The following is a 25756-nucleotide window of genomic DNA, read 5'->3' as shown; positions in this document are numbered from 1 at the left end:
TTTCAGACATGTTGAATTCAAATTTTGGTGACTATGAAACTATGAAACACAACACAAACAAACATTAATGCTCCTCCATGTAACGTCACAGATCGGCTAATGATTTCACACACTCCTTTGACTTGTAGACATGAGGAGCTGGGGATCAAACTGCCCTTATGTGACTCAATTATGTGACTCAATTGCATCATATCCAAAAGAAGTATGATCTAGATTGGTTTGGCTTTAGCGTATGACTCTTTACGCATCACTCACTGTTTCCACCTCCTCCCTCCTGCCTGGTTCAGTCCCCTCCCTCTCCGTCCTGCAGGATAATTAGATTATGTGAGGAATGTGTGACAGTGGATGTGGATCCAGCCTCAGAGCTGCAGTCCAACAGGCAGACATCTCCTGCTGCCCTGAAATGAATTATGGATGCATTGGAAACGTGCAGTTTATAAATATCTGTGAGAATTCCTTGTCCGAACATGGAGACACTCTGATGAAAGCTCCTGGATGAGCCTCCTCCATCGTACGCCAGATACCTGCAGCTCACCTGGTGTTGGTTAATAGATGATACCTGTGTGAGTTATGATCAGATGTTCCACTCAGATGTGTTTTGAAGGAGAGTTTCGTTGCTTCATCACAGATACCTGAACATGGAGTCCCTGCCATAGAAGACTTTGTGGTACATTGTGAGTCCAGCACGTGGATCAGGTGGACGCCTGGTTTGTTTTAGACTGCTGAGACACTTCAGGTCACATTAGTTCACCTCCTGGGCCTCTGGGCCTGATGTTGATGAAGGTGATTTCATATTATTATTAAAGAATGTGAAATATCACCTCAGAGGGCTTCAGTTCCTGTAAGATGTATGTGTCTGAAGAGGCTGACACATATTTAACATTTTTAAGAGGATACTGAATTTCAGCCTTTGAATCTGACAAGGTTTGACTCTGCAGAGGCTCTCCTGAGGCTGCTTTCATGAAAAACAACTTCAGTAAGAAGATTCAACATTACTTCTCGTGCAGACCAAAGGAGGCATGTGCTGCAGAAACAGCTGAGAGTAGAAACTGTGAACACTCAATCAACTTTGCAAAATCTCCATCTAGAGCTGGGCGATATAAATATACAAATAAAAATGTTATCACGTTTTGTTTTGTTTTTACATCAGTTGATATCGATAATTATCGCTTTATAAATCAAATCATTATTTCATTTAAATGTAAAGGCAGATCTTTGCTCCAGAGTGAAAGTTGAAGACGGTTTGTTAGCTCGTATCTTGATTTAGTTTTCTGATAAACTTCTTGAATCCATCATTTCTGACGGTGCCAACAGGAAGCAGGTCTTCAATGTAAGATGAGATTTTTGTTTGTTTTAGTTTGTAGATTCCTTTTTTCTATGGTTGAGATAATTTGCATAATCTCATTTGAATTTAGACTAATGACTCTGCTTTGAGCTGGTAGGTTTAGCTTTTTCTTCATTGTCGCTGTCGCACCTTTTACCCTGCAACATGATTGGCTGTTCAATGTTGTCTTCTTCTACTGTCTAATGTTGTGTAGAAACTAGCGTTTAAGACACATAAGTGCCCCCTCCGTTTCCAGTGGTTGGGGGATGTAATTACAGGTTTAATTATATTGGATGTTTGTCGAATATTTGTTATATTTATATTGAGAAAAATTATATCACGATAATTATGGTTATTGAATTATCGCCCAGCCCTATCTTGCGGAAGATAAGCGAGAGCCGGGTAATAATGAATAATGTCATGTCATGTGTTTCTCTTGAATGCTCTTAAAGTTGAAGAGACTCCTCATGTTGTCTTCTCAACAGTCCTGAACCAAAGGCAGTTATTTCATTGAAATACAAACACAGGGGCAATAATCCGTCCTGTTACGGGATTCATTAAACTCATTGAACTATGAATATCTTATCTTAGACAAGTTTTTAACCTGCCTGAACACCTCACTGCTGAGGCGTTCTTGAGCAAGGCACGGAACCTTGAATCCTGTCGCTGCTCTAACATCAGTGTGATGTATTCTTGAACTCCCTTAGCTTTTCTAAATAACCGTCTCCTCTTTATCTCCACTTGCCCCCTTCAGTCCTCACTCCTACGCTGTCGTCGCCTTTGATACCATCACATGTTGACTGTAAGCTTGAGTTGCTCACAAACAGGCCCTCAGTGTGAGAGAGGTGTGTGTTATCAGAGTGTGGAGACTTGACGTGATGCCATCCGTATCAGGAGCAGCTCTCAGATAGGATCATGTGAAGGTGTGTGCACATACCTGAGCCTCTGCTGCACGTGGTTCTTCCTGCTGCTGCTTGGTTCTGAGTGGAAGCTGGATTTTATTTTCCAGCAGCAGAAGCAGCCATAACTCTGCAGCAGAGTGTGCGTCAGGTGGGCTGCCAGGTCTGTCTCAGGCTGATCAATTGGCTGGCTGTTCCCTGTCTCCACCTGACTGTGCACCTGTCTGTTATATAACCATGTTTTGTTTTTGTTCAGGGTCAGTTTAATGTTTGTTTAAATCAAACATACAGAGCTTTAGGATGGATTAATGAGCTGTGATCTATTTCTGTGTATAGTTTGATGTAAACAGTATATCCGCAGCTGGTTCTTGTTTTCATACTTTCTACTGGTTTCAAGAAAAACTCTGACTCTCGTTATTTCAACACGTTTTGAACGTTTTAAAACAGGCTTGACTTTAAAAACTCCTAAAAGTTTGAGATGTTTCTTTCAGCGTTCTGTGCGTGTGTTTGAGCTGAGGTGCATCTTTGAGATTGGACAAGTTAAATGTATCTCAGTCAGGACTAGGGATGTAAATTTCAAGTATCTTCCGTGATCGATCTGATTGATCGAAATGTTAACGATCATTTATCGATTAATCATTTAAAAAAATGTAAGCGTTTTCCATCTCTGGAATAATGCCAAATGAGTTTTTTTCTCCTGAATCAAATTTTCCTCGACACAATGTATGGAACTGACAGTATTGAATAGCTACGGATCGTATTGAGGTGTTCAAAATGTTAAACACGCTGAATATCAATGTGTGGAGCAGGCTCATAATCTCTGTGGACATACATAAAAATGAAGGCTCAGACTTCAACAAGGTAACTGAACAGAAACATATTTCAAACTCATAGTGTCCAGTTTTCTGTCTACTTGTTCTTATTGAGAAAAAGAAGCATGTGTACGTGCGTGGTCAGGTGTCGGCCGGGAGCGCAAGTTATAATCAATCCGGCAGAATATTCTCTTGGTCAGAGGTGGGACACAAATTAAAATCAAATGTTCGGGCTGAGTTTGAACAGAGTGTTAGTAGCTTTCTTTGCATTTCAATGCAGCACGTTTTGGCAGTGAAATGTCTTCAAAGAACATGTGTGGTCTTTTATGTCGTGCTCTGTCATTCTACTTTTTAAAGTTAAGAAATTATACAAAGAAACATGAACTCTGTGTGATAATTTGTGAGTATTGGAGACAGAAGAGCAACTAAGGATATTTATTTGTGTGTGATTGTGTGGCACATCTTTCATGCCACCCCAGGACAAGTTAGTGCCCCAGTTTCTAATGTTTTGTATGTAAACCACAAAAAAAGCTCAGCCTGATGTCACGCGTGCAGAGGTTCAGTTACAACATGAATCTTTGTGTCACTTTATAGGCCTACTTGGTGTCCCTTGATACTTGGCATCAACTAAATGTAGAGTTGTTGGATTTGCAGGCGAGATAAGATGCTATGCTGTTTTTTTCTGAGCTCACTCTGATTCATGAAACACAGAAACCTGGTGTGCATAAACTCTGTATGCCTATACAATCCTTTAACACGTCGCATCTGTTTTTGTTCTGCAGCGATGGAGGAGCTGGTGTGTGAGCTCCGTCTGTTCCTGGACCTGCTGGACAGAGAGTACCTGAGCGCTGGGGTACGAGAGAGGAAGCTGCACCTGTCCAACATCCTGCACAGAGTCCTCTCAGATAAAGGTGAGGTCATCACACGCTGTACCATTTAAAACTCTGCAGAGACTCTACTTCAAAGTGATCTGCCTTTACCTTCAAATGCAGAGTTTTTATTTAGTTTTTAGAAATGATTTTCTTTGTGCATGCCTCAACTGAGAGGAAAGGACAGTATATAGAGGAAACAAGAGAGGAATGATGTGTCAAAGACTTTAGCCTCTGTACATGTGTTGTGCTTTTTTCATAAATGTAATGTTTTTCTAGAGACAGCTACTTCATTTTTAAAGATTTTAATATGTTTAAAGTGAAAGTTCTGCCTTCTTTTGTCAACTGTTTGTGCAACAAAGACATTTTCTAATTTTCCGTCTCTTGCTTATCCGTCACAGAGCCGTCTTTCAAATCAGAGATCCACAGCGGTCTGCCGGCCCCGCCTCAGATGCCCCTCCCTGCAATCCCTCATCCTTGGCTGGTAACTCTATTGTCCTGATGTCATGACCTTTGACCTCATGGTTACAGCATAATCTAAAACATGAGGAAGTTAGCACTCATGAAACAGGAACAGATTGCTGTGTCTAAATTATCGCAATACACTGACTTGCACCTTTTACAGCGTGATCTCTTTTATATCATCATATTCTTCTGGACCTAGTGTCAGGGTCACACTGATCAATACCTTCTCCTGGCACAAGCAGCTCTGCAGAAACTTAACTTAACACATGATTAACATATTGGTGTCATTAGTCTGTCACATCACATGATCGATGTTAGCTTTGCCACCCAACAGGTTGAGGTTTAAAACCCAGCCTTAAAACAAAGCTGTGCACATGAGACACCTGCAGTTAGTCGTCCCTCAGAGCGTTGTAGTCACATGTGTGTCAGCTGCAGTGAGGCGTGGGGAGCATGTGCTCCGTGCTCAGGCTCTTTTTACAGCCTCTTGTTAAGCTGCAGGAGAGGAGTCATGACTTCAATCTGTCTTCCTGTCTCTCTCAGCGTGTTGCATCACCCTGACAGTCACTGAGGACTGCAGCATCTCTGCTATGACATAATGTGTGTGTGCATGTGTGTGTATGACAGAGCTGGATTGATATGAGGAGTGTGTAGAGCCATGCAGCGTGAGGACAAACAGGCAGTGTGTGTGAGTGAGTGTCAGAGCAGATGCTTCTGATAGAAAGCAGGTGGCTGTGATGGCCCGCAAAGCCTTCTCACTATAACAATAAGCCACAACACCTTGTTCTACATCCTCTCTCTCTCTCTCTCTCTCTCTCTCTCTCTCTCTCTCTCTCTCTCTCTCTCTCTCTCTCTCACATAAAAACACACAAAGCATAAGTCCTTACAGTGCAGTTTGTAATTAGAACCAGTCCACAGCCTCAGCCTCCTCCGGTGACCCCAGTGTGTGTCTGGAAATCACTGCTGAAGTTTCCCGGAAAACTAGACGGGAGAGGAGGGGGAGTGATCTTTCTCTTCGTTCTGTCCTTCTCCTCTGCGCTTTGTTTTTGCTGCAGATATCGTTGTTTTTTAGAAAACAGCATGTTGATACCAGGTGTAAACAAGGGTTTGAAAACAGAGTCATATATTTAAGACGAGACGGACACATCAACAGCACAGAGCGCTTTGAAAGCAGCGTGTTAAAGGAATTGCGAGTACAGCTCCAACTCCAAAGAAGTTGGGAGTCTTGTAAGTGTAATCAGTTGCACATAAAGATTATGCTAGTGCAATGATATGTGCTTGTGTGCATGCAACCGGCCCCGAACATTACAGAGAGGACCGCTGCACAGAGAGACCCAAAAGCTGCTGAAGAAGCTCTCTCCTCAAAGACTCAAAACACAGATTTACCCTCTGAGAGCACAGCAGAGGCTCCGCCCCCTCTCTCTTAGCTTGTTTGTTAAAGTGTCTGTTAAATAAATATCTTGTTTAAATAAATCCAACCACTCAAACATCAAAGTCACACACTCATCTAAACAAAGTATCTGCAGTGGTAGACCAGCAGTTCCTGGGATCTGAGATTTAAATGACTTTCTCCTAGGGCTAGGATATTTCGATATCGATAATTATCATGGTAAAATTTTTCTCAATATAAATATGACAAATATTCGATACAAATTTGATATAAATAAACCTGTAATTATGTCCCCATCTGATTGAAAGTGAGGGGCGCTAATGGGCCTTTAATGCTAGTTGCTACTCAACATTAGACAGTAGAAGAGGATGGCACTGAAAAGCCAATAATGTCCAAGGATTAGAGGTAGGCGGGGCTTAAAGACGTTTTGAGGGGAATGTAAAAACAGCTGAAACGAACGACAGTGACACCAAGCGGCAACCTCCGGTCTAAAAATATGAGTCAATGCGGAAGTGTTAGAAGCTGCAGTTCATCGAGGATCCGCTTGAGGCTGGCTCCGGAAGTACCGGAAGTCACATACACATGAATGGGGAAAAGACGATCTTTGCAGCATTAATAAACATGTTTACAGCCTGGTACAAAAGATGAGTGTAGTCTGAATAGCTAATTTCTCGATGTCCTCTCACTGTGAGGGGGGTGAATTTTTTTCTAATTCGGTAATTTAGAAGATATTGAGATTACTAGTCTTCCAATGAGAGGCACAGCTGCCTGCAGGAACACTGCAGCTGTTGGCTAGGAGGCTCAAAGCCCGCCTCTTTACGTCACACTGGCTCGACAGAAGCAATATGGCTGCCGCAGCCGATTGGTCTCAAAACAGCTCTTCAGAAACAGATGGGTGACGTCACGGATCCTACGTCCATATTTTTTACAGTCTATGAGTGACACTGAAGGAAACGCAAAACCTACCAGCTCAAAGCAGAGTTGTTAGACACTGGGCTGACTCAGCTTTACCTATTAACTTAATACAATTAATTAATTACACTTTCATGATGTGGGTAAATGAAGAGCACTGAGACAACTTCTGCACGAACATGTTTATATCCACTGCGACCGTAGTACAACTGAACACTGAAAAATGCTGCATTCACTGCACTGTGGTAAACAATAAAACTCTACTAAACTGATACACAATATAAAATTTGATATATTTCTGTTGTAGATTTAAATCAAATTACATCAACCTGTGAAAAAGTAGAATCTACAAACTAAAACTAACAAATCTCATCTTACACAAAATACCTGCTTTCTGTTGTCAATAATGATGAATTCAAGAAGTTCAACAGAAAACTAAATCCAGACACAAACTAACACTGTCTGGTTTCTTCAACTTTCACTCAGGACCAATAATCTGCCTTTAAATTTTCATGAAATAATGATTTGATATTTATCGTGATAATTATCGATATCGACTAATATGAAAAATGTTATTGTGATAACATCATTCTTAATATCGCCCAGGTTTACTTTCTCTGTCAGTTGAGTTTTAAAAGAGGGGGGACATCTCAGAGTGAAGACGACTTTTGGTTATGTGTTTAAGCCTAGAGTAATACATGATTAATAGAAATAAAGAATACAGGTATATTCTAAAAGTAGAAGAATAAGAGCACTCAGAGTGCAACTCTCATAAATACACTTGGATGGAAACTCAGCTCCTGTCTTTCATTTCCCTCCAGCTCACTGTCTCCCTGAAACTGTCTGTCTGCTCTGAAATTACCATTCATCACATTTCCACACTGACCTCTGCAGAAGCAGTCCAGGCAGGGAGAAAAGAATCTGTTCCATTCTTCTTTCTTTGGAGCTGTATAAAGTCCAGCCAGCGTGAAGGGACCGAAAGATATATGGGTTAAAAGAAGGGAAGTGGGGAGAAAGTTGCAAAAGACGGAGGAGTAAATAGAGCTAGAGAAACAAAGAGGAGTGATTTAGTGCAGAGGAAACAGGTTTTAACGCTTCAAATGCATTCAATTTGCAGAAGCGAATATCCTATAAAGCATCAGTCATGAGTTATTGGTGGTGATTGAGTGCAATAAATAGAGATGAGAGATCTGTTAGAAGAACGGATAAGAGGAAAGAGGAGGAGGAGGAGGAGGAGGAAGAGACGGCCTTGGCCACGGTCTGTCTGTGACCCGTCAGGCCTCAGTGCCGAGCCAAACCAACACTCTGCAAGACGGAGAGCTGCGGCTGTACATCAATGCTCCTGTGGCAGCCTTTCTGATTACTCAGTGTTATATAAAGAATAATTACTTTGGAGTAGTCTTGTGGATTCACAGCGCATATTTAAATCTTAAGAGATGATGCAGAGTTATTGCACTGGTCATAAATAACTTAAAACTGAAGGTTCAATTGATTAAAGATGGTGTTGTTTGCAGGATATACTGCCTGTGTGAGGAAGTAATCTAATTATCCAGACCTCCATGCTGTGTTTACTCGATGTATGTCAGACACTCCCCTGTAACTAGAAGTCATATGGAAAACGACCCCCTGTGGGCGGCAGCCAGATGTTGTCTTTTTTCCATTTTCATGCTTAAATCAATTTAAACAAAATAGAATAAAACGCCAGCAGCAGCTATTTCACATGATTTCAAAACTTTGTGTTTTTGTAATTTTCATGGACAGGACATCGAAGTACTGTCTGCTGTTGTTCAGCTCAAGATCATCATAGTCACACATTTCACACTGGTTAGCCTCAGCATTAACACACACACACACAAACAAAGAGATGATGTGTGTGAGCTGTTATGCAGCACAGCATGGGGACTTGTTTCCCAGAGGCAGACTCGTTATTGACTCACACACACACTAATGTCATTAAGGATCAGGAGACCGGGCAGGATGTCAACTTATCAAATAAACAGCAAAAGGGGACTATTTCATTTTGAACAGGCTCAAACTGGTCTGCTGTGAAACGCAGCCTGTCCCTCATTGTGTGGGTCAGTGTGGGCAGTAAGGAAACAAAAGTCAATAAAAATACAGTTTAATTTAAAGCCAGCAGTGTGTAAAGGTGTATGAATGAGATTATACTGGCTTCAGAAGAGGAGTGTGTTGTTGGATGAGTAGTGGCATATTGGCTGCGTGTTGGCTGCATGTTGGCTGTATGTTGGCTGCACGTTGGCTGCATATTGACTGCATATTGACTGCATGTTGGCTGCACATTAGCTGCATGTTGGCTGTATGTTGGCTGCATACTGACTGCATGTTGGCTGCATGTTGGCTGCATATTGGCCGCATGTTGGCTGCATATTGACTGCATATTGGCTGGATGTTGATTATGTTGGCTGCATATTGGCTGCATATTGGCTGCATATTGGCTGCATATTGGCTTCATATTGGCTGCATGTTTGCTGCATATTGGCTGCATGTTGACTGCTTGTTGGCTGCATATTGGCTGCATATTGGCTGCATATTGGCTTCATGTTGACTGCTTGTTGGCTGCATATTGGCTGCATATTGGCTGCACATTGGCTGCATATTGGCTGCATGTTGGCTGCATTTTAGCTGAATAATGGCTGCATGTTGACTGCATGTTGACTGCATATTGGCTGCATGTTGGCTGCATATTGGCTGCATCTTGGCTGCATATTTGCTGCAAAATTGGTGCATATTGGCTGCATGTTGTCTGCTTATTGTCTGCATAATGGCTGCAGGTTGACTGCTTGTTGGCTGCATGTTTTACGCTTGTTGGCTGCATGTTGAACACTTGTTGGCTGCATGTTGGCTGCATGAGTTGCTGTTGTCAGATTTGCCTCTTTCATGAGCTAAAAATAATGCCATAAACTATCAATTAGGGTTTTTTCTCTACCAGACAGGGTTTTCAGAGGTTGCTTTAATCCCAAACTATATTGCTTACATTAAAAATTGATGCTTAATTTACAGGAACAGACACAAAATCAGCCACATGAGCAGAGAGAGGAGCAGAGAGACAAATATTTACTGTAATATACCTGATGTAATTGATTACTGGAGCTTACCTGCTGCCAAAGTGATTTATGATAGCTAATACATCTGTTCAGATCTCTCTTCTCATGCAGCTGATTTTGCGTCTGTGTGTAAGTAAGAGCTTAAAGTGGTCAGAAGATGAGAGACTGCGTTATTGAATGACCCTCATGATCTGGTCCTGGCTGCAGAGCTGTGTGTGTGTGTGTGTGTGTGTGAGAGAGAGAGACTTAAATAATGCAAACTTGTGACTTTGCTCACACACACTGTATACATTCAGAAAGAAGCAGGGTCTTTTCAAGTCAGTTTGATCCTCTCCATAACCAGCACCTCATAAATCAGCGCAGTGATCTGAGGAAGAGGATCACAGCAACATTTTACAGTGTGTTACATGCAACACTTGAATGCACACATATGTATTCAAGCATATTAAAAACAAGGTCTGGCTCTAATTAGATTGTAAAGACCACAAAGTGTGACAATATCCTGCTGAGAAGCTCTCCTCTGTCTGTTTCTGTCTCTTTTCACATGCAAGATTTATGCCGCACTAATATCGGCCTTTTATCTCTGGCATGAAATACATTCCTGTCATCGACAAGCTCACGGCCTCAGCCACATGAGCGGTTTTTATCCAGCTGGAGAGGAGTTGGAACTAAAGCACTGAAAATGAAATGTAAATTACTTGTAGTTGAAATGAGCTGCATTTAAGCGAGCAAACTGATACAGGATGCAGATGTGTCGATGGAAACCCACCACAGAAAAACGCAAGAATCCAAAGAATCAAGTCATCGTTCTTTGAACTCCTCTTTTTGGGGGTTTTAATACTTCATGATGTCACATGATGAAAACAGAGAAATGTTTCCTTGACAAGGTGTTGCACGTAGAAGTGTCAGGAGTATACTATTAGGTTGAGGATGGTATTTGATGGTCTCCTTTGAATCAGTAGAGCATGAAGAAACCTCTCTCTGATCCTCTTGGGGCTGAAACTATGATTTGTAACTTTTTTGAGATTTAACTTTCCCATCACGCCTTCTTACCTCAACTCTTTACTCCTTCAGAATTTATTTACTTTGGACTGCAACACAAAAGGTGGCTGTTAGGAGAGACTGAGAAAGTGGGTGCTTTCATCCCTATTCTTTCCCCTGGGAATCCCCAGGGACCCCAGAGTCATGCCTTTCTCAACGGTGACATGCTCTTACACGTGCTTCGAGTTTATCCATCTAAGAGAGCAACAGGACATGCTGGTTTCTCTGACTACTGGATTAAACATCATCACTCTTAGTAGTCGGCAGCAGAATTACAAACCAGTTAAACAAAATTATCAATATTCTTAATATTAGAGAAATCAAAATGCTCATCAGATAATGTGTCTAAGCTGTAGCGCAAACAAGGCTGAAGCTTTGGTAATGGCTACTGCAATCAATCAAATCAATCAATCAATCAATCAATCAATCAATCAATCAATCAATCAATCAATCAATCAATCAATCAATCAATCTTTGCATAGAGCCAAATCACAGCAAACATTATCTCAAGATGCTTTTACAAACATAGCAGGTCCAGACCATCCTCTCTGTTAAATTATTAACAGTCTACCCCCACCTTAATCCACCATGAGCATTGCACCTCACAGTACTTGCTAGCTAGTTACAGAGGCAAGGAAGAACTTCCTTTTAATTGGCAGAAACCTCGAGCAGAGCCAGACTCATGGTAGACAGCCATCTGCCTCGACCGAGTTGGGGTTGGAAAGATAGAGGAGAATAAGAGAGTGATAGATGGAGTGATGATAGTGATGAGATGAGTAGTAGTAGTTGTAGTAGCAGTAGCTAATGCCACTGGAGTCCAGCATGTCCGTATCAGCAGGAGGATGTCTACGGCAGCTCAGAGGAACCTACGAGACAAGGGAGCTCAGGGACTAAAGAAAGGTGTATGGCTAGTACCATCCAATCGGACAGGTATAGTTAAAGTAAGTGTTCGGGGGGAATATCTAACTATCATAACTACAGTAACTTTGCACAGTCATTGAATAGGTCTCTCTCTCCTTATGTCTGCTGGAGGACTATTTGAATAACCGGCAAATAGTTAGCAGTGACTATCGAATAGTGTCTTTCCTTGAGATGCCTCTCCCTAGCTCAGATGATGGATGATATCTCTTATTGTGGCGTGGTTTGGCGCTACTTTTGGTCTAAGAGATGGAGAAGCTCTGTGTATGCCGTGTCGGGTTAAAACAGTGTGTAAAAAGCAGGAGGTCTGAAGGCTGGAGATGCTAGCTTTGCTAATATTAGCCACGCTCTCCAAACCAATTCGACATTGTCTACCCACAGATTCTCCGTGTTTAGCCGAGTTCAATAAATTGAGCTCCATTTGGACTGTTTCCTTAGAGTCTTCTTAGCTTTAGACTTGTTGGTTAGTTGGAATTTGATTTCCATTGAAACAACGAGGACATTAGCTCCCGGAGAAGATCCCTTCTCGCCACACCACTGATCTATATCACAGGTTTTAAGTCGAAAAGCTGAACTCTTGTGTTGGACTGGCTGGACTGGCAGGACTGGCAGTCATCGTCTCATACAGTGTCTCTAAATGACCCGTCAGTGCTTGTTATTCACAAGGTTTGGAGCCGAATTGACCACAGAAGTCTCCTTGTGACCTGATGATGTAAAAGTCCCAGACTGAGCGGTGTCTTGTTCAAAACCAGAGTCTTCAAAAAACTCCTCTGCTACGGACAGCAAATCTAAAGGCTGAGAGTCGAGCTGAGCTAACACAGGTTTGGATTCTATTACAGGGTTTTTATCACGAGCTTCATTATTCCCAGAAGTCTTCAGGACCAGCGAAACAGTTAAACCAGTTAAACCACTTTGCAGAGCTGTTTCATTTCAGTGATCTTTCCTTGACTTTTACTGGTGCATGCAACACAGCTTTTGGACTTGTCACCATCCGTGCTATCTTTGACCGTGACTAATAGCTTTAGTAAGAAACATGCATAAAAATAACACACTGCACGTATTATAAGTTCTTTAGACCCAAAAGAACGCCTGAAAATTGTTTCCTTTGCCCGACAAGCCAAAACCCTGACCCAAATATTCCCTTTATTATGATTTAATTATGAGCAAATGAGCTAATTCACAAATCACAGAGGCTTCAACAAGCAATAATACTTTAGGTAATTGTTTTAGCCTAAATACTTCAGTCACATCATGGGTTGCATCCTGTGGGCTATGCATGGCTCCATTACTGCCCTGCTAAAGGAGAATGTGGACCAGTCCTGTTGTTGAGACACAAATGATTTCCATCTGTGTTGATGTTGGAAAGCACTGCCATGCCCCCCTTCCCTCCACTCTTTCCTCCACTCCTCCCTAGGCTTCCCCCGAACAGACCCTGCACAAGTTGACCAGCATTTGGGAGTGTGTTCATGTGATGGATGTACTGTATACACACTCGCCAGATTGCGTTATCCAGTCTGCGTCCCATTTGGAATTCATTTCCTCCCCCTCTTTCATTTCAAATCAGACAACCTCTCCTCCTGAACACTTTCGAGGATAAATACGTCTCTGGGCCAAAGCTTTGTATTCAAATGTAGACCATGCCTCGCACACATAACTTAAAAGTTGTCTTGAATGTATGTTTCTTACCTCTGGAGATTTGGGGTGGCCTCTCTTCTTTGAACATTTCTTACCCGTTGGAAGTCATTGCCGTGTTGGTGGCCGTGGACCATCGGCTCTGTATTTAGGAAAATGAAGACTAGCTGTATTTTGCCAAACCCATTGTTTTCCCGCTTGAAGGGGAAACACACTGAAGCAAGAAAATGTGTCACTGCTCTTTGTCAAGCTAGAGCTGGCACCTGATCACTCCCACTGCTTCTCTACGTCTTTAGAGATTACCATTTGTTTTGGTCTCAATTTGGTGCTGATGGATCTGTTTTCATATTTCACTTGAATCCTCCGTGGGGTTCCCCTCATTTGCGGCTTGCTGAACCACAGAAAAGCCTTCAGTGACATCAGCACTATTGTGTCATGGACAAGAGAAAGGGAAATGAGATGGTTTAAGCAAAGTGCGAGGAAAGCCGTCACACTTTTGTTACTGGGGTAACCAAACATGATGCAAATGGGTGATTGATTAAGTTTTAACTGGACCAAGCAGCAGGACTCTGCGAAGTGACACATACCCACAGCATGGTTAACTCTGGGCCAGGACTGTTTCAGCCGACTCATAACACTCTGGAAAATGTCCACGCTGAGAAACTGGGCCACGAATGGAAAACCTATTTCACAACTTTTTTTTCTCCAACTGCAGAGCTTCTGAAGGCTCTTTACAACGCCAGGATTTCTTCTCTACTTGACACATGATGTGATGGAAGTGACTTAATAAAGCACTGAGGGAAAACTGAAGCTGTTTCTGCAGTCTGGGAAAGCGCAAATACAGTGTGCGGTGTGATTGATGGATAAAAGAATATACTGTCTTTGTTGACTTTTCCAATAATTGAAAATGTCCATTGTTACATCAAATATGTTCTTAAAATTCTTACATATAAAACAGGGATTCAACAGACAAAGAGGAACCAATGAAACGATGCAAACTAGTGGACGATTCAAAATTTCACTGCAAGATTATTGAAGCAGCAGTGTGTTCAAAGAAAGCTGGACCTGACAACAATGGAACTTTCTGTATAACAGATGGAGACAGAGAATCCAGAGTTATCCCCTTTTGCAAGAAGCTGCAGCTGCTAACTTGGTTGATTATGATTGTCTTGCAACATTTTAATGAAGCTAACACAACCTCCTGAACATCCACTTATCCAACCTGTAAAGACATGCCTGTCATTATCATCATCCTTGGGGATCCGAGAGCTATGGTAATCCTTCAGTGTGATCCGGGTCTAACCAAAGGACTCTACCTTGTTGGACCTGACTGAAAATCCTCCAAAAACGATGCCAAAGAGGCTCCCTATCCCAATCAGGTACCTGAACCATTTCAGCTCGATCCTATTAAAGCAAAAGAACAAGGACTCAAGCCCTGCCGTCCTGCAGAGTATCATTTTAGCCTTTTCCACAGTTGAATTTGCTCTGAGACCTCCCATAAATCATGATAAGTTAGGGTTGGAACTTGTTTGACTTGTAAATCAAAAGCTTTGCCTTTTGGCTTAGCTCTCTCTCCACCGCACAGTTTGGAAAATGTCTTTATCACCAATCCATCTGTTGATCCAAAGAACTTTCTCACCAGTACTGGTACACAAGACCCTGAGATAGTTGGATCCTTGGGCCGGTACTAAATCTAAACTCTAAGGGATTCACTGTTTTCATAAGAGAATAAATGTTGACTCTTACTTGTGTCTGTATTGGTGCAAATATTGGCGAATAAGTTTCACGAAATTTGAGCCAAGGAATGAGAAAACATTTGAAGCCAGACAGGAGAGTGTTGCTATTCTGTAGTATGTCTAGAGAGCAATGAAAAGCTTATTTTCCGGCTGAAGAAATGGTCCTCTTGTTGCATAGCTTGCTTGAAGTTCCTTTGTTGTGTGCAAATTGATGAGATCATAATAAATCCATGAAATCACAGAGTTCTGTCAGAAACAAATATACAACGTTCTGTAATGTTTGCCTCAGACAGATTTAAAAAAAATTGTGTGTGTGTGTGTGTGTGTGTGTTTTCTTTCTGCCTTGCTGTGTGATTGGCTGGGACTTTTCACTCAGTTCAGTACAATAGATGGGTGCCATTCCAAATATGGACCTACTTTATAACGCAGGGCTCCCTTCCAGTAAAAACAGGGCCACCCCACCCTTCCACTGCTTTTCCACAGCGTTGGACCACCAGCTCCCACCAGCTGCTGCTGAACCACATTTACACCTCATTGTGAGGTGAGAGAAATGCAGGAAAGACCCAACCCAATCTCACCCTCCATTTGTTTTCACAGTTCGGTCGGGCAAGCTGGCACATCCGCCAGAAACTGCACTCTGGTGAATGCACCTGTCCCGCATGACACAAAGTCTACTTGCCAGCCTGAGGCAGGAAGTAGGGAAAGTGAAGGAGGGAAAGTGAAGGTTAGAATTGTTTTGTTGGAGGTAACACTAGCATGGGTGGTTCATGTATAAACAGAGAGCTGGAAGACGTAGATGTGTATCGCTGAGGTTGGCAGGTTTTCAGCTCGGAGGAGGCCTTGAGTGTAGAGAGGGGATTTTATCAGAGACTCAGTATGTGTGTGTCCTGGTCTCAATCCTGTTCCTTATGTGTTTAAATGTTTTTGAATTTATGAGGCTCTTATGTAAAGAGTGTGTTGGTGAATCAGTTGACATCCGGATTGAGGTTCTCTCCCACACAATGAGGCTTTCAGTCGTCTTCCTGGCCCACTGCCACTGCTGGAACAGCTATGATGCTTGCTGGGTTTGTTATCAGGATATGCCAACCGCTCATCTAGATTTGTTCTGGCATGCCCAGATGTCTGTAGAAATGATTAGCCACTATCTAGCTGATGGGGTGAAGTGTGCTGTCTCTTGATCGGTAGGTCGATGGTGAAAGTGTCCTTTTGGAAAATACTGACCCCCAAATTGGTCCCGGCAGCCTCCACAGCAAGGCCCAACTAGCAGCTTCCTGTCTCCAGCAGTTTGATGATGACGGCTTCGATGGAAAAAGTATCTGGTGTTTCCATCAATCCTTTGATGTGTGGATTGTCAACAAACAAAGTGGCTCAGCCAACTCAGCCTTGGGCAGCAGACGTTTGGGATTCTGCCCTTTTGCTTGTCATCAGTTAATGATTAGAGTCTTTTTACCTGCCAACCCATGAACTGAGGGAGCTCTGATTGGAGGGGCATGTTTGAGTGGATCAACTCTGCTTTACGTGACGAGTATATTCCACAACAGCTTACATTTAATGTGTAGTCTGGTGCTGTTTCCAGTCTTCCACTCTATTAAAAGTTGCAGAATGTCACAGTGACTTCATCTTTCACAGGCTAATTGTCTCAAGGTTATCTCAGGACAAAAGCAGGACACACTGGGTAAACCCTGACGCTGATGGGTAGCGTGCACCGTAGCTTTTTGCTCCTTGAGCTTTCATCTTCTCCTGCTGTCTGGAATCAATTCTTACTTAGTTGCCTTGGCTTGACCTCATGCTTCTGCTTTGAAGAACAAGCAGGGGAAGGGGGTGTGTGCAGATGGCTATCGGTCCACATTTCGTCCTATCTGTCCTTCTTTGTGAGTCTTCCTAAGTTTTGGAAAGGATCTTACCCTTGGATATTGCTTGCAGACATTTCAAAGGGATCTGAAGTCTGCTGATCCTGCAGCTGATTTAAACCTGTGGTCAGTTCTGAGTTCATCAGAGTATTCTCAGGGATAGAGATTTAACACACAAGTGGCAACAGCTTGCAAATAAGAAGAGCAGCTCAGACCAGCTGCAAAACTTTGGTCCAGAAATGTGAATGATACTCCCTCCTCTAAAATAACTACCATCCAGGTGACCTTGAGCACGGCACTTGACCTCCAGTTGAACAAGTGTTGAGTCAAACCAGACGCCCACAGTAGAGGCCTGTGGTTGCACTGTGCAGCTCCCAGATGTGAATGTGTGTAACTGTGAAGCAGGGCGGTGCTGGAAAAGAGCGTAGGCACAAGAAGAACTGTCCTCAGGAAAAGTAAAGCTTCAAGCAAACCCTGAAGGTGTTTCAGTGTTAATCCTGACCTTGGAACAGCCAAAGGTCGGGACAATTTCCACTAAGTTTCCATAAGAAATCTGTCCTTCAAGACTAAATACTTATAATAATGAATAATAATACAGAATGTGAACTTCCTGACTGAACTTCATTTAACGAACCCCCACAGACTTTTCCAGATATTCAGACGGATTAGTTTGATGCCTCGGCATAGCTCCCCCAGGACGGCACACAACCAAACACAACACAATTACAATCTGACGTGAATTGGCTGTCATTGTAGGGCTGCAACTTTTTTAATTGCTATGAAAAATGAATTTTGCATCATAGTTCCTGTTGTTATGTTTCTGCGTATTTACCCAGAATAACCCCGGCCTTGGAACTGCTCCAGTTACTAAAATCGTCTGTAGCCTTAAATGCCCAAAATAACTCACTTAAATGGATCCGCCTTGGGGAAGTATTTGTACCCTTTCACTCTGTTGTTTGCTGACTGTTAATTCAACAAATAAAGGCCATCAGTGATACATAAATTTGGTTGATTGCAGCATTGTTAGCTGCTGAGTTAAGTTTTGAATTCTGTTAAAGTTGGCACTAGCTGGAAACGTGCTTCTGCTTCGGGAAGTTTACCAGTAGTCGTTGGAAACGCAGTTTTCCCTCTCCATCGCCTCTCCTTAAGGGAGTGGCTTTCCTGTGTCCACTCAGTCTGTCCATTCCAGCCTCCCGTTGGCACTGCTGCAGAAGCATTATTCAGGTCCAGTCCTCCTACGCAGGGCAAAATTGATACTTGGCATAAATCTTTGGATGTGAGTTTCAGGCCAGGGCCCAGGCAGCAGACAATCCTCCCACTCAAAGTATCCAAACCAAGGTCAGGACTCCTTTACCACAACCAAATTACACATTATGACTGTGGAATTCTGACATTTCTGATATGCATCCATGCACATGACCTGTATGTACGGCTCCTCTCATGGTGGAAGCATGCTGATGTATTCTCGCCAAGAGGAGCAGCGTTTAGCCCATGACAGGCGTGAAAACATCTCAAAATTCTCATTATGATAGTTTTCTGTGGGTTCTCTTAACTATGAAAATAATCCTTCACATTTGTGTTTTCCTTCACTTTCACTTCTGAACATATTTGAAGAAAGCACAAGATAACTTAAGTGTCTGAATGGGTGTAACGGAAATTTCACAGCCTTCTATCCATGCAAACATTTCTCTCGAGAACGTAGATTTGTACTACACAGCCAATGTGTTGAAAATTGAAAAAACACATGATGTTGTTTGGACTAGTCTGGCTCTCAGTCGACTGAGCATGTACAGCTGAAGATATGGCTGCACATCCTGCAGCACCTTTCTCCTGACATTTCTGTCCTCATTCAGCTCTCCTTCTTCTCTTTGACGTTGTCTCCCCTTTAAGCATAAATGAGGCAAATGTCTCAGCTTTGAACATTGTGGCTGTTATCTCTACCTCTTCTGGTTCAAGTGACTTTGTAGAGATCAGCAGCTTAGAGATGCTCTCACCAGCCTTGGATTGCAGGACAGGATGTTGCTCCACTTTTCCCTCTCAGAGATGTTTGGGATCCAGTAGCTCCTCAGCCATGAGACCACACTTACGTTTTTACCACAGTGTCAACAGGCAGAGGGGGAATGAGACAGACTACTTTCTGTGGTATGATTTAATGTGAAGTGTGATCAGGTTATCTCTGGGGTTGCTTTTTCGGTCTAGAATTAATCACGGCTGTTATTTGGCTTTGATAAATTGGAAGCATTCTACTCTGCTTTGATCTGTTCCATTCAAGTCTATTCTGCTTTGATCTGTTTCAGTGTTCTATTCTGCTTTGATCTGTTCCATTCCATCCTATTCTGCTTTGATCTGTTCCATTAAGTTCTGCTATAATTGTATCTGTTTTCTTATGTTTTATTCTGCTTTGATCTGTTCCATTCTGTTCTACTATAATTTGATCTGTTCCATTATGTTATATTCTGCTTTGATCTGTTTCATTGTATTCTATTCCGGTCTGTTCCGTTCTATTCTATTCCGTTTTTACCACAGTGTCAACAGGTAGAGGAGGAATGAGACAGATTACTTTCTGTGGATTGATCTGATATAACGTGTGTGATCAGGTTGTTCCTGGTGTAGCTTTTGTATTTTGCATTAATCACCCTTGTTATGATGTTTGTGTTCAACACAGCTGGATGATGAAGCTTTATAACTTGTGCCGCTTGATAAAAGAGTTCATTTGACACTTTTGGCTACCTTTGAGCTCAACAGGACATTTCTGAGAAATAAAGCTTGTAAGAGTATCAAGAGTTGAGATTGTTCTGTGAATACATCCTAAATCTTTCATGAAGGGCTCGTGCAGTCTCGTTATCAGCAGTATTGTACGAGTATGTTGGCTGAAGCCCTCCTCAGAGTCCCTCTAATCTCCTCTCACTTGAAGCAGATCTTAGCCGTGTGTGATTTGCTCATATGAAGATAATGAACAGATGTTTGGGATATCTGTTGAGCATTTGAAGCTGACCACAGAGGAATATGAACTTTTGCGTGTTTTGGTTTATGCACAGTGTATTAATCACCAGCAATGTGACCGCAGTGAACTCGGACTGCAGCATAATTGATTTGCAGATAAGTCGTGTGATACGGTCCAGCTGTTGTTTCTGGGAACAAAAGCAGAGGAACATTTGGATTGTGTGTTTACGTGTGTGTGTGTGTTTTTGTAGTGCATGCAAACACACTCTCCTCAATGCAGTGTCTCAAAGTTTGAGTCACCACATAGAGGAGCAGTGGGATCATAGTCTCTGTAATGTATTATGCTGCACTCAGGGAAAAATGCTTCCCAAACACTCCTGCGTTATTACTGATGGTTTTGTTGCTTAAATATCTTCGAAAGGAAGTCACGGGATGTGAGATACCAAGCTGCAGACATCGACTCAACTATTTTCTTTCCCCAACGCAAACTTTCACATCCACTCCTCTAATCTGATAGTGTGACTTATTGTTTCTAGGCTGAGCGCTTTCGTTCTCTTCGCTTCCTTGCCTTTCTTTCCTCTGGTTTTCCTCTCGGGGGGATTTCATTTCGTTTTCGTTTCAGGGCTGGGGTTGGGAGGAGAACTCTGGTGGAGCTGGAGTTTAGCAGGGCAGTGTATGCCTGCCAAGAAATGAGTTCACCGATCTGCTTTTTCCCTCAAAGGAGTTGTGATAAGGTGTCTGCTCGAGGCCTCATGCGCCACTCAACTAAAGGATTAAAAAACTGAAGGGGGATGTGGAAGAGAATTAAGGGAGACCTGTTGTTCTCACCTTCGCCTTTCATTATGTCTGTCTGGGACACCTTTAGAGGAGCTTTGCATGGTTTAAAGCTCTACTTATTTATCTTAAACTGACATCTCTGAAAAACGCTTTGTTTGTCTGCTTTACCACAGATAGAAATTCAGTCACAGCTTGTAGGTGTTACTTTTCTTTCAGCTTTGTAGTCATGAAACGACCTGAAAGTTATGCTTAACAGAAAACTTCTGAGGCTAGCCGTTAGCCTTTGTAGATGAGCAGCTCCAGGTTTCAGTCACAGCTGAGATGAAAATCAAGCTTGTACGTATCTTTGTTTACTAAGGAGTCATCAGCGACATGGCGATCACAGACAGCTTTGTTATGTGCCGACAAAGGTAAAAAAAAAAAGTATGTATCCGGCTGTGTGGATTATTTATAACAAGGGTGTTGATTTGTGAATATCGTGGAAGTTTCTAAGGAGAAACCCCGGAAAAACAAGAGGGTTTCAGGTATGTTATTTGCAGAGTAAGGCTGTGCAGTGTTGTGAACAGGTTCAGAACAAACTAATAACATAAAACAAACATAATAAAGAAGAATAGACTGTACATGCAAAGATGTCGTAGATATTATATATATTTATTTTTTATATTTTTTTATATATTTATGAACTTTAGCTTTCTTTGAAAGAATGAGCATAGAATAACTCATAACTTGTAGAAAAACAAATTGATTATAACTAGGGCTGGTTGATAATTCCATAATGATAATTATTGTGACATAATTTTTCTCAATATAAATATATCAAATTTATAATAAAATGTTGATGTAATTACACCCCCAACCATTGGAAAGGGAGGGGGCGCTAACAAGCCTTAAACGCTAGTTGCCACCCAACATTAGACAGAAGAGGAAGACAGCATTGAACAGCCAATCATGTCGCAAGGTGAGAGGTAGGCGGGGCTGAAAGATGTTTGGAGCGGAATGTAAACACAGCTGAAAGGAGCGACAGCGACACTGAAGAACACTCAGAACCTACCAGCTCAAAGCAGAGTCTTTGGTCTAACACTATGCTGACTCAGTGTTAACTATTAACTTAATACACTTAATACAAGATACTTTCAGGATGTGGGTGAAGGAGGAGCACAGAGACAACTCGTGCAGTGCATTTTGAACACGTTTAATGTGCACCGCAACTGTAGTACAACTGAACACTGAATAATCGTGATGCATTCACTGCACTGTGGGAAACAACATCACTCTGCCCGTAACCCTTAGTAATCCGAAAGGGGAGTGCACTACTCAGAACAATACTCTATAAACTGATACACGGTATACAATTTGATATATATTTGTTGTAAATTTAAATGAAATTATGCATATAACCTCAACCTGAGAAAAATAAGAATCTTCACAAAAATCTCATCTCACAAAATACCTGCTTCCTGTTAGCACCGTCAGAAATGATGGATTCAAGAAGCTTTACAGAAAACTAAAACAAGATACAAGCTAACAAACCATCTTCAACTTTCACTCAGGACCAAAAATCTGCCTTTAAATTGAAATAAAATAGTGATTTGATATTTATCATGATAATTATCGATATCAACTGATATTTAACATGTTATCGTGACAACAACTTTTTCAATATCATCCAACTCTAATCATAACATTCAGGGAACCGTTGACCCCCAAAGAGGATGAACTAAGTAGAATGAACTTCTTCCTTTTCGTTCTTTAAGACATGAACGACAGAGACTAAGGAGTTCCCTTTCACTGAAGCCGTTACTGTGACGTTGGACCGGCCACTCTCACAGTGACGCACACTTTCTGCCCATCAGCTGGACCTTTTTATAAATGTTCCTTTGTAAGTGGTTACGGATGATGACATCACTGCCGCAGTGACACCTGATTGGGTCAGATGAAACCAATGGACCATAGTACGCAGAGTTTCATAACAGTCATGGAGTTTCTCCTCCGTAATAAGCAGCGGAAAGTTAACGCTGACAAAGAGGGGATTTCCAGAGGAGGGGAAACGTCTGATGCACTCGTGTGAGGGTGTCTTAGTATTCATCAGAGTTACCGTCAGTATAAACTTAAGCAGACTTCATACCTCGTGACTTAACAACATAGTTTGGTATTTCTCTTCAACGTTGGTCTTTCTTGTGACTCACAAAGTCTGAAACAGACTACACTGGCATTTTCTACCATGCATGACAGAAGGATCAGCTATCTACAGTATGTCTAACACACTCATTGTTTCCTTCATGATGGAGACACCTGTACACTTTGGAACAGCAAGAGTGAACTGAATGTTAACTTAAACACTCACAGGACTGAAACTGATCTTTTTTTTGGGACTCTTGGTTAACAGAAACGTTTGTTTCCTCTCTGCAGCCTCCAAACAGCGGCCCTCCTCCTCTGCCCAGCTCGTCTCTCCCAGAAGGATACTACGAAGAAGCCGTTCCTTTGAGTCCTGGAAAGGCGCCTGAGTACATCACCTCCAGTAAGTGACACATTATCCTCACAGCTTTCATTACCTGCCTAAAATAAATATCCTGCCACTCCTTCAATGTGACCTTTTTTGCTACATTCCTCAAAGTGTTTATTTCTGCACCTCTCTCAGACTATGACTCAGATGCCATGAGCAGCTCCTATGAGTCTTACGATGAGGAAGAGGAGGACGGGAAGGGACAGAAGATGCGTCACCAGTGGCCGTCTGAAGAGGCGTCCATGGATCTGGTGAAGGACGCTCGGATCTGTGCGTTCCTACTGCGCAAGAAACGCTTCGGCCAGTGGACCAAACTCCTCTGTGTCATCAAAGATAACAAACTGCTGGTGAGGGGTTAATAACATTTACGTCTGCACACCCAGGAACAATTCAAAGGACTTTGAACTTCTGCAATGAGAATATATAATTAAACATTTCGGAATTACAAAGAAATCCTCATGGCAGCATCAGGTTTTGTTCCTCTAGTTTAACTTCTCCCTGTTTCTCTCCCTACAGTGTTACAAGTCCTCCAAAGACCACACCCCACAGATGGAGCTGACCCTGTCAGGCTGCAGCATAAATCACATCCCTAAAGACGGCAAGAAAAAGAAGCACGAGCTGAAAATCGTCCACCAGGGGGCAGACGCTCTGGTTCTGGCTGTGCAGAGCAAAGAACAGGCCGAGGAGTGGCTGAAGGTAACTCCACGAGAAACAAAACAAATGTTACTTCTTTTTCTATGCAAGCTAAACACTGAGGAGACCTTCAAACCAGCTCTAAGTTTGGATATTTTTTACCAGGTCCCTATTTTATTTATGTTTGTGTATCTGTTTTGTTTATTTGTCTGCCGACATAAAATCCCCGGATCAATATAGATAAGGTTTCTGGTTTTTAACACTTTCACCTAACCAGCAATGTCTGCAGAGATATTTTGCAAGATAGTTTAAGATACAACCTGATCCAAAACATCCAGCTCTGATTGAAAAGAGAAGAATGGAGCAGATTATTTCCTCCCTGCCTGGACAGCTTCTCCAGAGGTCAGTGTCTGCTCTGAAATTACAATCCATCACATTTCCACAGACAGCTTCAGGGAGACAGAGAGCTGGAGGGAAATGAAAGACCGTAGCTGAGTTTCCATCCAAATGTATTTATGAACGTTGCACTCTGAGTGCTCTGATCCTGCACATATTTTCCTCTTTAAACATATATAACCCTATGTTTCCACTCTGTCTTGTCAAAGTTAACTCAACTGTAGAAATGTCCCACTCTAATCTTTAAGGGGATCTTCAACGTTGTGCCAGCTTTCGAGTATTCTGTTCTAAATGAATAAGAGGAATCAAATGTTTTGAAAGCAAAGATCTGACGTCACAGAAAGGATCCCCACGGTGACAGACGTCTTTGTTGACCACGAGCAGCTGTTACTGCAGATCATAGAAGCTGTTGGTCCACCACTGCTTATATCGGTTAGTTTGTTCATAAGACTGTGAGACTTTGATGTTTGAGCTGGTAAGCTGCCATCTAACACAATATTTGTTTGACACATAATTACACAAACAAGCTTCCTGATTGGGCCAGCAGGAGAGCAGCCGCTGCTGTGCCCTCTGAGGTGAAGAGAGTGTTTGTGTTGATGGAGTCTGGTGGCTTTGAAGAGAGCTGATTTTAAGTAAAGACTCGTACTTCGAAAAGGCATCCCCACAGAGGACGGCCTTTTAAAGACACACAGAATAACTCTTTGAGCTTCTTAGATGCAAAAGAGCAACAGGCACTTAATGAAGTTAAAATGAAGAATGAAGAGCAAAAAACACGTCAGCACTGCGCCTAGGCTTGGGTACCAAAAACTGGTTCCAACTTGGAACTGGTCTCAAATTTCTGAGATTTGCGGATCAACTTTTTGGTTCCTAAGCAGTCTCCAGCATTTACATATGTATGTATATGTATATTTATGTATATATATAAAAATGGACAAAGAAAAATGTCACAGTTCACAGTTTTGAGAGCCTTAATTTCCTAACAATAAAGGCAGGCTAAGTTTTGCTCTTGTGAAGTCATTTTTTTTTTTACAATAATGGAATCTGAATCAGGAAACAACAAGAACTAGAATCGAAATGCAGATTCGGAGCTGGAGTGATTGAAATTGAAACGGTACCCAAGCCTAACTGCGCCTTCTTTTACCAAACTGCTGTTTTTCAGACTGTCTTTGGATTAAAATGAACTGCACTAGCTCCAACTGCTGCTGAGGGACAGTCGTCCTGCTTCACGCTCCCAAACTTTGCAGCAAGTCCCAGTTTTATTAAGATAGTGATTCATTGTTGAAATAGCCACCATAAAAGCTAATAAGTAAAATGAGGTGACAATAATAAATAGAAGTCATCAATAAAAACTAGGGATGTCCCGACCAGCTTCTTTGGCCCCATATCCTGATTACATTTTTTAAAATTGAATATTTGCCAATAAAGAGTCTCGATCTGATACTTGTGTTTGCTTGGATAATAGTTGCACAAGAGATAAGAGAGTTGAGCTGCACACTGTTTTTTTTCCCTCTAACAAAAATAAGTTATTAAAAAAATAACTAAAATATGTCTTATGTTTATTCTATTTAACTTAATCCAGCTAGCATTGTTTTAAAAC

The 25756-nt window shown here is 42.0% G+C and overlaps 1 protein-coding gene across 2 annotated transcripts in view; it reads left to right on the top strand.

Annotated features, from left to right (window-relative positions):
• afap1 (actin filament associated protein 1) overlaps nucleotides 1-25756 on the top strand; it is a 63820-nt gene that overhangs the window by 13264 nt on the left and 24800 nt on the right. The window contains exons 1-6 of one of the 2 annotated variants that reach the window (XM_034677294.1): nucleotides 1704-1726; nucleotides 3818-3946; nucleotides 4306-4388; nucleotides 23037-23145; nucleotides 23266-23477; nucleotides 23647-23826. In XM_034677294.1, coding sequence (XP_034533185.1) covers nucleotides 3820-3946; nucleotides 4306-4388; nucleotides 23037-23145; nucleotides 23266-23477; nucleotides 23647-23826 — 711 coding nt within the window. In that variant the 5' untranslated portion in view covers nucleotides 1704-1726; nucleotides 3818-3819. Of the gene's footprint in view, nucleotides 1-1703; nucleotides 1727-3817; nucleotides 3947-4305; nucleotides 4389-23036; nucleotides 23146-23265; nucleotides 23478-23646; nucleotides 23827-25756 lie in introns of those variants that run through there. The other variant, XM_034677293.1, reaches the window with a different exon arrangement.

Source organism: Notolabrus celidotus, chromosome 23 (assembly GCF_009762535.1).
Source record: "Notolabrus celidotus isolate fNotCel1 chromosome 23, fNotCel1.pri, whole genome shotgun sequence".
Taxonomy (NCBI): Eukaryota; Metazoa; Chordata; class Actinopteri; order Labriformes; family Labridae; genus Notolabrus; species Notolabrus celidotus.
The sequence above is the reverse complement of the archived record's forward strand: the minus strand, read 5'-3'. Positions and strand labels throughout refer to the sequence as shown.